General features: G+C 32.7%; 1 protein-coding gene across 1 annotated transcript in view; it reads right to left on the bottom strand.

The window, feature by feature from the left end:
• LOC109846754 overlaps positions 1-11,824 on the bottom strand; it is a 13,887-nt gene extending 2,063 nt beyond the window's left edge. Inside the window, exons 1-4 of the mRNA XM_020415999.1 lie at positions 11,744-11,824; positions 2,061-2,939; positions 1,504-1,564; positions 1-427 (exon numbers count right to left, since the gene is read on the bottom strand). The exon at positions 1-427 is cut by the window's left edge and continues 258 nt beyond it. Coding sequence (XP_020271588.1) covers positions 1-427; positions 1,504-1,564; positions 2,061-2,939; positions 11,744-11,824 — 1,448 coding nt within the window. The remainder of the gene's footprint in view (positions 428-1,503; positions 1,565-2,060; positions 2,940-11,743) is intronic.

The following is a 12,695-nucleotide window of genomic DNA, read 5'->3' as shown; positions in this document are numbered from 1 at the left end:
ACCACGCCAGTAACCCAAGTTAATTCGCGAGGTTTTTTAAACCCACCTGTAAGATACACACGAAATACGTGCAGAATCATCATTAGAACCATCATACTTGCTGACCATCGATGAACTGATCGTATTAACCAACCGAAGTTGGCCTCCGTCATTATGTATTGAACAGAGGAAAAAGCCTCCGTAACGGTTGGACGATAGTAAAAAGTCATAGCAAAACCCGTAGCTACTTGGACTAAAAAACAAGTAAGTGTGATCCCCCCTAGACAATAAAATATGTTGACATGAGGAGGAACATATTTACTAGTTATATCATCTGCAATCGCTTGAATCTCGAGACGTTCCTCGAACCAATCATATACTTTATTGAGATAGGTAATCCAAGAGGACCCCCCCCGAGAACCGTATATGAGAATTTCATCTCGTACGGCTCAAACAGAAACACACAAATACTGATTTCACCGGATATGTAATAGAAAGTTCAAAACTTATTAGCCACTTGATTCGATTTGTCCCCAAGATCGGAAGTAATAAAAAAAATCCGGAATCTCTTCTTTGTGATGATAATGCTAAAAATATCAAGTTAGCTCATTCGTCTTTCTTTATGTTGCTCGTTACAGGCCTCTTGAATTTTCTCTTTCCTATTTTTGTTTGTTATTTAATTTGTTGTTTTTTTGTGAGTAATGTAGATCGACTCTTGTTTTACTATTGATAGGAATTCTCTTGTTGAGACCCTATGAATCAATTAAAACCTCAGATTCATACTAGAACCACGATGATTTAGCCCCAAGCTAAATTCAAAGGTTCTCTGAGTAAAAACCGTTTGATCATCACTTATTCAATGAGTGGATGTAATGACTCAACAAAATCTATATAAAGAAAAATCGTTTGATTTAGGATAGGAAATGCCTATCTGAAATTGTTTTTTTTTGAGTCCGGTTGCGAGGTCTGAATAGTAGGTATGAATCATAGTTCAAATATTTCCTTTCTTGATCTATTCGATATATTCCGTGCTTCAGATATTAGAATAAATATCCGACGGGGTAGAATCATCTTGATAGAGATGACAGGACCATTCTCTGTATTCTCAATAGGATCAATTATAACAAGTCACACACTCATATTCCGGAAATACCGAAACAAAGAAATTTCACAGTCGAACTACCAGAATGATCTATAAATCCGAGTATTAAGTAATTTTTTTTTATTAAAAAACTAGAGCTTCATAGTTCTTATGAACCTAACTCATTGAAATTCCATCCAGTAAAACGGAAGAATTATAAATTTCCAAAATAATAGATAGAAATATCGCAAATAGAGCCATTGCGACTCCCATAAGTGGTGTAGTTCCCCAGCCCGGAGCTACTTTACCATATTCCGAATTCAATGGTTTCAATAAACTCCCTACGCTAGTTTGTCTTGGCCTAGATCTAGAACTACCCTCAACGGTTTGTGTAGCCATAAATCCTATTTAATCATTGGTTGAGATCTGTTGACTTTGTATACCATTCCGTTGTAGTTGTAAATAAACTATCTTATCGTAGATATATTGTGATCTTGAAATTATCTAAAAATGGAAACAGCAACCCTAGTCGCCATCTTCATATCTGGTTTACTTGTAAGCTTTACGGGGTACGCCTTATATACCGCTTTTGGGCAACCCTCTCAACAACTAAGAGATCCATTCGAAGAACACGGGGACTAGACTAGTTGAAGTAACGAGCCTCCCGATATGGGAGGCTCATTACTTCAGTTGATATAATGAAAAATCATTTCATTTTTTAGTCGGAACCTTAGGTGGTTCTCGAAAAAAGATAGCGAAAAAAATTATCCCTAAAGTAGAGACTAAAAGGAAGGTATAAACCAATGCTTCCATAGATTCGATCGTGGTTTACAATTATAGCTTTCACACCTATTCGTTTGGGCGGGATCTCTTAACATACCATATAAAAAGGGAAAGAATCAAAGAAAAGAAGGTGATTCAAGTCAATATTTCTCGAGTAACTATTCAAACAAAAAAAAATAGAGGCGAAAGATACCACAGCAATCTTGTATCAAACTACTTGTCTCTTTGTAGTCGGATCTCCAAGTTTTTGGAATGCTCCAAATTCCACTTGAGCATCCAAATCTGGATCAATACCAGCAAAAACATCTCTGAACAAGGTTCTAGCCCCATGCCAAATGTGTCCGAAAAAGAAGAGCAAAGCAAACGTAGCATGCCCAAAAGTGAACCAACCTCTTGGACTACTACGAAAAACACCATCGGATTTCAAAGTAGCCCGATCTAATTCAAAAATTTCACCTAATTGTGCACGTCTAGCATATTTTTTCACAGTAGCAGGATCACTATAACTGACTCCATTGAGTTCGCCACCATAGAACTCGACGGTTACACCTACTTGTTCAACACTATACTTTGATTCTGCCCTTCGAAAAGGAACATCCGCCCTCACAATTCCGTCTCCGTCTACCAAAACTACCGGGAATGTTTCAAAAAAAGTAGGCATACGACGTACAAAAAGCTCGCGCCCTTCTTTATCTCTAAAGACGGGGTGTCCTAACCATCCAACAGCTATTCCATCCCCGCTGTCCATTGAGCCCGCTCTGAATAATCCCCCTTTTGCCGGATTATTACCAATGTAATCATAAAAAGCTAATTTTTCAGGAATTTTAGACCAAGCTTCCGATAAACTCAGATTTTCGGCTAGTCCGGCACCAACTCTTCGATATATTTCTTGCTGGAAGTATCCCTGATCCCATTGATAACGAGTGGGACCAAATAACTCGATTGGAGTAGTTGCTGAACCATACCACATAGTTCCAGCAACAACAAAAGCTGCAAAGAAAACAGCAGCGATACTACTCGAAAGTACAGTTTCAATATTGCCCATACGTAATCCTTTATATAGACGTTGAGGGGTTATTTGCCTAGGGGGCTGGTTCTATAAATAGAGGGGGGTTTTTATTTGTTTTCTTCACACCAAAAACTCATCTCTTCTCTCTTATACTCTTATACTCTCTCTTATACTCTTATACTCTCTTATTTATACATTCTAATCCTTTCATCAAATGGCTTCCGGATCTGATTATGAAGAGCAAAACATATCTCCCGATCCTGAATTGAGTCCTCCTACTATGAGTCCTCCTACTATGAGTCCTCCTACCGAAGTTAATCTCGAATCCGGTGGCGACGAATCTGCACCAAGAGCTCCTAAACGGCCAAGATCCGATGTGTGGAATTTTTACGAGAAGATCGACGTCACCAAGGATGAACACGGTAGGATCCTCACTTAGAAGGCTAAGTGTGCTTTGTACGGCAAGATTTTTCAAGCTCATCATAAGAGCGGCACCAACCACCTCAAACGCCATTTAGATAAACACAACAAAGGCCAGACTCCTAAAGGTGATATCCGATAATCTATGATTTCTCAATCCTCCTCTTCTGGTAGTCTCGGTAGTTAGAACTATGACGCTGTCAGAGCCAGGAAATGTGTAATCAGGTTTATCATTCTTAAAAACCTTCCTTTTAAATTAGTAGAAGATGATGAATTTGAAGATATGTTTAGAGATGGTTTTTATCCTGCATTTAAAAAAAATTCTCGTCAAACCTATCAACGTGATATTTTAAAATATTATCAGCAAGAACAAGAAAAAATAATTTTCTTATTTTAAAATTTTAAACTGTAAATTTTCTTTAACTTCTGATATTTGGACATCTAGAGCACAAACTGGATATTTATGTATCACAGCACACTGGATTGATGAAAATTGGCAAATGTTTAAAAGAGTTGTTTCTTTTATTGCAATAGAAGAGTCACATACTAGTGCTAATGTTGCAAATTTAATAATTGAAGAACTTATGAAATTAGAAATTTCACAAAGAATATTTTCTCTTTCACTAGATAATGCAAGTAATAACAATGTAGCTGTTGATTTTATCAGATCATCTTTATCATTGCCATGTCATGGTGATCTTTTTCATATTAGGTGCATCTGTCATATTTTAAATTTAATTGTTCAAAGTGCATTTACTGAAATTAAACCCATGATAGAAAAGGTTAGAACAGTTGCTTACATGCATAGTGCTTCTGAACAAAGACTTAAAAGATGGAAACAATTTTGTAAAAGAAAAAATGTAAAGCCTAGACTAATTCCAAAAGATGTTGACCATAGGTGGAATTCCACATATGCAATGTTAAGTGTAGCAATAGAATATAAAGACATTATAACTGATTTTATAAACTATTATGCTTCTAGTTCTAGTTCTGGTAGCACTTATGGAATAACTGAAGATGAATGGACAGTTATATGTAATTTAAATGAAATGTTACAAGTTTTTTATGATGCTACCATGTTATTATCTGGCTGTTATTATCCAACCATTACTTTAGCTGCTTTACAAATTTTAAATATTCAAAAAATTTTTGATAAATATCGTTTGGATGCTACTTTTGGACCTATGGTTTTTGAAATGGAGAGCAAATTTAATAAGTATTTTAGGCCTATTCCTCATATTTTTGGTTTGAGGGTTCTTATTGATCCATGCTACAAGCAATATGATCACGGAGTTCGGACCTTCCGTCCTACGTCTCCGCTCCCCACTCCCGGGGAGAAATCCACTATCAACCGGGTTTTCTACGTTCACCCGAATAACGTTTACACCTCACAGTGTCGGTTTTCAACGCTCACCAATCAACGTCACTCCTCACACTCGGTTTCTAGGTCACCGAAAACCTCACTACACACTCGGTTTCTAGCTCACCGAAAACCTCACTACACACTCGGTTTCTAGCTCACCGAAAACCTCACTACACACTCGGTTTCTAGCTCACCGAAAACCTTACAACACTCACAATGTAACAAATATAAATTTGTTCTCTACAATAGATGAGAACACAATGAAAGAACAACTCAAGATTACAATCTCTCACCACCCAACTATACTATGTATGAAAGATACAATAAGCTCAATGTGGGTGTGTGTGTAACAATGAGTAAATAAGATCAAATCAACTAAACTCAAGTATTAAATCTAGCTTAAGAACAATGATAATCAATCAAGTATATAAATGTAAAGCTAGAGTTTGAGTTTAGAAAACTTCTCAATTTGATAACAAGAGATGGAGGGATGATAGTTGGAAGCTCAAACTTCAATAGATAATCTCCTCAAGCTCTTGTGGAATTTGATTCACCAAAACAAACTCTCAATTTGCTTAAAAGCTTTTTAAACACACTTAAACCAAACTAAAACCCTTGTTAAAAACTTTATTAAACTTGATTAAAAACTCTGTTGAAGACAATGGGGTATTTATACCCTCTCACAACTCAGCCAACAAACCAGAGCAAAAGACAAAAACATCCCCAAAACAACGGTCAAAAAACTAGCCGTTGGAAGCAGAAAAATCACTCGTCGGTCGACCGGAAAATTCGTCGGTCGACCGAAAATTTTCATCGGTCGACCGGACCGGTCGACCGACAGCTTTTGCTACATATGTTGATAAAACACTTACCTAAGTTTCAATTTTTTCGGATACGACGGTAAGAAAAAATCAATTGACAGAATTAGTTTAGTTCTAATGGAAAGTTCTTGATTCATCAGTCATTATAGATAGCACTAAAAAAAAAATAGAATTCCAAATTACATAGGTAGAAAAAAATGGATTCATATGTTGGCTGTGACATCAACCAATCCTGTAATTCTGAATCAATGGATTCAGTGCAATTTGTGAGTTGAATTAGGATCTAGTCCATTTTGGAGAAAACGGCTTGATACCAACTTTTACTTCATTTTAGATTTTTTCTAATTTTATACTTATTTAAAACCATCGGATTCAGTTCAGTAATAGGTTGGGTAATTGCCCATAATATCTCAAATCAGAAGAAAAAAGTGTCCCAGGTCTATCGAAAAACCTTTATTTTCATTTTTGATTTCGAGTCCAACTCGATTCGAAGAAAAGAAACTTCCCTTAGCCTTTTAGGTTCTATTCTATTTTTTGTTTTTCCATATCAAGAAGTTTCATCTTGTAGTTCGGTCACGAACAAGAAAGAACCTTTGTTTTGGATCTAATATAACAATGGTTGCGTTGCGAATAGAATAGTTATTGTTCTAACTATGTTCTGTTTCTTTCATCAAATACTATCTACTATAATCAATCTATTATAGTATATTTTATTTTTTGTACGACCAATCAATTACTTGAAATAAATGAAAGTATTCGAACAAAAAAAAATTGAACCATAAAAAAATGTTTGTTTATAGATTTTACATATAATTGAATCGTGTGAAGATAATACTTACTATCTTTCACTTTCAGGAATTATTAGAACCCATTGATTCACACTTTCCCAAGATCTTTACTTTCTATTACTATTACGAAGTCAATAATAGAAACCTTATTTATAAATATAAAGAATTTGAGAAATTTTCTATTGATCTATTGAATAACATACAATTATGCATAGACAAGGAATAAAAAAGAAGAAAGAAATTATGTAGTATTTTATTTCGATACTGATCGAAACTGCGTTGCTGCGCCAGAGGAAGGATAGCTATACTGATTCGGTATACTCTAAATACACCTTTGGTACAAAATTGACGATCTCACAAAGATGAAAGATCAGTGGTTTTCTATTTACTGATCCAATCTTTCGCGGAATCGATTCCCTTTTTTTTGAATGTACAAGAATTTTTGGAGCTCAGCATGTCTGGAAGCACGGGAGAACGTTCTTTTGGTGATATTATTACCAGTATTCGATACTGGGTCATTCATAGTATTACTATACCTTCCCTATTCATTGCAGGTGTATTCGATACTGGGTCATTCATAGTATTACTATACCTTCCCTATTCATTGCAGGTTGGTTATTCGTCAATACAGGTTTAGCTTACGATTTATTTGGAAGTCCTCGGCCAAACGAATATTTCACAGAGAGCCAACAGGGGATTCCATTAATAACCGGCCGTATTTGGAAGTCCTCGGCCAAACGAATATTTCACAGAGAGCCAACAGGGGATTCCATTAATAACCGGCCGTTTTGATTCTTTGGAACAACTTGATGAATTTAGTAGATCCTTTGATTCTTTGGAACAACTTGATGAATTTAGTAGATCCTTTTAGGAGGCCACCAATGACCATAGATCGAACTTATCCAATTTTTACAGTGCGATGGTTAGCTGTTCACGGGCTAGCTTCATATTGAGAGTATGTTTTTCAAAAAAAAAACTTGCTAATTTGTTCAGAAGTAGCAGAAATAACCTCTATCATCTCTACTTTAGCTACTTCATAATTATTTTCATGAAAATTTGGGACCCATGAGCTTAAAATCCTAGATTTTTATTAAACACAATGTTTGTTTTTTTGTTTTTAATGTTATGACATGCATTAAATATGATTCCCTAAATTTGTGCTGATTTCACCTGAATTTATATTCTTACATATATCCTCAACAAAATGCATGTACAAGCAAACAAAATTTAGTTGGGATTTTTTCCCTCATACAAAATCGCTTTGATATCCATCAAAAACAATCAAAAATTTAAATACGAAGAATTCTAAGATGGGTTAGTCTGAAATAAATCAGATTATGTATAGTTCGAAAAATATTATGAGAACTAACTCAAACTTGAAACAAATTAAAGATAAGTGATATATTACTTCTAAACTAGCTTTAGTTTAAACTAGCGAAATTTAGTTTGAGATGAGAACCGATTTAGGTAAATAATTGAGTTCTATTCATTCAAAACCGTTAAAATTGATACGAGTGGATGAAGGGTCAAACGACGACGGGTTCAACACAAACTTGGTGTGTTGGGGTTTTAGAATATGTAGATCAAGTTCAACAGAGCGGATCATTCACAATGTTACTCAATCATGTGATTTTAGAGGCGTCATGGAGGAAATCCCCTCCTATGACAAGGATACTCATTAATCTAATGGGTATCCTTGTCATAGGAGGGGATTTCCTCCTTGACGCCTCTAAAATCACATGATTAAGCAATATTATGAATGATCCGCTCCATTGAACTTGATCTACATATTCTAAAACCTAAACACACCAAGTTTGGGGTGAATCTGTCGTCGTTTGACCCTCCATCGAGCCATGTGAAAAGTTCTATTCCCGATTTAGGTAAATAATTGAACCAGACTTCAATTGATTTATTGAATTTGTTAGACCAAACTTTTTGGTCTAACCTAAACCATTTTAATTTTAACAATTAAAACGCTTTAAATCAATACAATTTAAATAATAACTAGTTTTTACACACGTGTAATGCACGTGATTTAATACCATGATTAAGTATTTTTGGCAGTTTGTGTTGTCATTCAAAACCGTTAAAATTGATACGAGTGGATGAAGGGTCAAACGACGACGGGTTCACCCTAAACTTTGTGTGTTGGGGTTTTAGAATATGTAGATCAAGTTCAACAGAGCGGATCATCCACAATATGGCTCAATCATGTGATTTTAGAGGCGTCAAGGAGGAAATCCCCTCCTATGACAAGGATACCCATTTAATCTCATATATATATATATAGTAAAATATGATTCTAATGAGCCACCTTTGATTGAATCTAAGGATGCACCTTCAAAACTAGATTATATGCAATTAATCTACTTGATCCACTCTGTTCATTTCGATCTATATGATTCGAATGGCATATAAAATAAAAATTAGGCATATTTGGTTGTATTTAGTTATGTATCAAGTAGTAGTAAAATAAACGGTTTTATGACAACACAACCAAAGAGGTAATGAAAAATATGTGCTAGAAATATTCAAACATCATGATTTTTATTTTGTAGATGTTTTAAGACATTTAGATGATGATGAATGGAGTGGATCGTCCATTGATATAGTCCTATTCATATATTGAGATGTGCAAGACAAAAAACAAATATAATTTAAAAATAATTTGAATTTTCATATTATTTTTGACCGATATGATACTAAGCTTTATTTGAGAAAGTATAGCATTGCAAAGTGAAAAATATTAAAATAGTGTTATACAAGGATGGTGAATATTTAAAACTAATATGGCAAAATGATTGATTTAAAGCATGTTAAAACGATGCAAAAGAAAATATGAAATTTATTCCTAATCATTGATAGACTTCATAAAAAAATATAAATTAAAAATTTATGCTAACTCTAGTATACTTTTATATGATAAAAACATCCACATAAGAATATAAAAGTACTGAAAAAAATTCATGAAACTCTCTTCTAAAGATTCCTAATTTCACTCAAAATAATTAAACTATTCTATAAAATATTCATAAAATTTTGTTTTTATTTCTTCTATTTTATTTTTTATTGAGTTAAGATCAATCCTTCTTCAGGTTTATCATTTATCATTTCTCGGACAATTCTAGAGTATTGTCTTCATCATCTACATCAATTGTGACATCAGACTAATTTTGTATTTTTTATGCTATTATCTTTCCTAGGCTCGTTAATTTTTTATCATCTCATTTAACTTTACAAAGAAGTCAAATGTACTTATGATGTTCAACACAAACTGCTCAAAATATAGACTTTGATTTTTTTCTATTTCAATGAGAATAAATATTAATGTCATATATATAAAATTCTTTGTGTTCCTAATTTATTACTTAAATAAATTAGAAGCTATCTCTTTATTTTCCTCTAAAATGAATTCTTCTGATGTGCATCCAATAAGAATTTCTGTTATTTCAATAATATTACCTTTTCTCTATCCCTGTCATTTTCTATAGAGATCTAAACTAAATACCTACATTATTCATTACCAATTTCTCTTAGATTATAATACTAATATTTAATTTGAAGAACACAGTATGGAATTTATGAATACTTACTAATTTTTCTTATGTCTTCCATGGAGATTTTTTTCTTTGATTAGGATAAAGTTATTAAATTATTTTTTAATGTAACTCATTCAGTGCTTCATTAATAGATATGTCTTATGTTAATGCCAATTCAAGTGATTCATTGACGTTTTCTGAATTTTAGATTTATTTCCATCACTTTCCCATTTGCAATGGAAATAACTCAATTCTTTTAAAGTTATCTCTAAATATTCTAATAGTTTCTCCATATGTAATTCCTTGTATTCTTTTACCCTATAAATATTATTAACGTCAAAGATTAAAGTTTCTAAATTAAAATCAATTAATGCTAAGGTATAATATTATAGTGTTTTATCATTTCTATGGATTTAAACATCTATCAATTAATGTTACGAATGTATTTTGGCTACCCCAACTTATTACTAAAATTATATGAAATTACTTTAATTTATATAGTGCCGATAATTTTTAATCTATAATATTTTTAAAAATTTTATCCATTAACCGGATGTTTTTAATCAATTCTTATTGTTTTTGTTTACCAGTATCAACTTAGACTATTCTTAGATGCTGAAAATGGATAGTAAATCCCTAAATTAGAAATTTTAATATATATATATATATATATATATATATTAAATTTCAGCGGTCTACCAATCGACGAATTTGATGTGTGCTAGTTAAAATTTTTGAAAATTTAGAGTTTTTTTTACGATTTTTAAATTTGAAGGAGTTTTTTTAAAAATTTTGAGGTTAATTTTGGCAAATTTTAATTTTTTAGGTGTCTAAGGGTAATATCTTGAATTCATCTTATTTTATTTACAAATTATAGAATTTTAGGGTGGCTTTTTATAATTTAAACTTTTGAAGGTGTTTCTATAATTTTTGAGATATTGAGGGTGTTAATAAAAAAATTTAAATTTAAATGTCAAAATTTTTAGGTATATCATGGTAATCTCTTGAATTCATCTGTGTTGTTTGTAAGTTTTAAAATTTTAGAATTTTAATGTGCTTGTCTGTAATTTAAACTTTTGAGGGTGTTTCTATAATTTTTGGGACATTGAGGTGTTAACTGTAAATTTTAATTTTTTTTGCAAACTGATGTTAATTTTTTAATTTCATATTTTTTATTTTAAGTTTTGAGATATTTGGATGAGTTTTATAATTTTGAACTTTTTAGGGTCTTTTCTACAATTTTAAAACTTTTTATGGTTTTTTTGTAATACTTCATGTATTATAATATGTTATCTACTTGTAATTTCTTTATCTTAACAAACTAATATCATTTTTATGTTTTATATATTATATTAATATTAGTTTTTTTAAATTGTTAAGCTAAACATGGTTCACATAAGATTAGGATAAGATATGATTATGATTAGGATAGATTAAGATATAAATAAAATATTCAAAATAGTGAAGGGTAATATTGACCATTGAAAATTAGAATTTGATTATAGATAAGGTAGTTCAAACTATAAAGAGGTATATTTGTCTAAAAAAGATTTTATGAACTCGTGCTTTTAAAGGGAATATGATATGATTTATTGACGATATCTTAAAAAGTGAATAATTATTAGGTATTGCAATCCTCGTGCTGTTGACAAGAAAGGGTGGCCACATACCTAGGGGTTTACTTGCTTAATACTAAGCCAAGATTCTGGCACCCAAAAAAATTACAACATAGGCTACAATAAACACAAGTTCAAATAGTTTGTGATTTACTCCTCACAACTTAACTAGAGGACACACCAAACATCCAAATCCAAGGGGTCAAAAAGAATTAAAGGAGGCAAAAAACTTAAATGCAAACTAATACATTCATATTACATTAAACTCCACGTCATGTCTCAAAACATACATTCATACATTTAGCAATTCATGGAAAGAAAAACTATGATCATCCAACTAATACATACTGGGCGTAGATATCCCAAGTATGTATCCCAAAAAGGTCAGCAGCAGACTGCAGATCCAAAACACCAGCTGCAACCATAATCACCAAATTATGAAAATCACAGTTTATTAAATTAAATCATATGATCTGAATATTACAACATAGAATAAGACTAGAACAAAAGCTTGTCACTTTGAGAATGGTTAATTATAAGGAACTCCTAAGATTTTGTTGATTGATAGAAATTTGATCCCTTCGAAAAGTAAAATTTGATCTTGAAAATTAAAAGTTACTAATCACATGACTATTTAAACTATTTTGCTTTTTTTTTTCTTTTTGGCGACAATGAGAAGATAGCGTCTTCCACATGAACATGGATATAATTGCTATCTTAAAAAGGGAAAATTACCTCTGGCCTCCAAAACGAGTGAGTCCCCCCCCTCCCCCCGACTTTGTCAACGGTCCAAAAACCCCCAAAAACTGTCGTGATTTTCCTTTAGCCCCAAAACACCCCCCACGTGAAACGACGTTTAAAACCATACTCTTCCCAAAATGCTCTTATACAGCCCGTCACCCTATCAAGCCGGAAATCCGAGAATAATAATGTAGCATTAATTGGTGATTAGAATGGGGTTTTGGAGGAAAAAAACTCATTTCCCTCCAAATTATTAACATATCTATTCCCCCTCCCGTAGTAAAACCATCTCCCCCCCGTTTGCTTACCCCAACTACTCCCCGACCACTTAATTCTCCTCAATAAATCCTCTTCGATTTTTCAACTACTCTTATTTAAAATGATGGATGTAACCCTTCTTTGCATGGTGACAAACGTAAAAAGCAACTAAGAGGGTGACAGTGTCTTCACAATTATCAAAGGGAATACATAAATCATTAGCTTGAAATATCAAGTGTCACAAAGGCTTAAAATACCAATGTAATCTCTTTCACTGAAAGTCATATGTGAAAGGGA

The sequence above is a fragment of the Asparagus officinalis genome, chromosome 7 (genome assembly GCF_001876935.1).
Source record: "Asparagus officinalis chromosome 7, Aspof.V1, whole genome shotgun sequence".
In the NCBI taxonomy this organism is placed as follows: domain Eukaryota; kingdom Viridiplantae; phylum Streptophyta; class Magnoliopsida; order Asparagales; family Asparagaceae; genus Asparagus; species Asparagus officinalis.
Note: the sequence above shows the minus strand (reverse complement) of the source record. Positions and strands in the feature narration are given on the sequence as shown.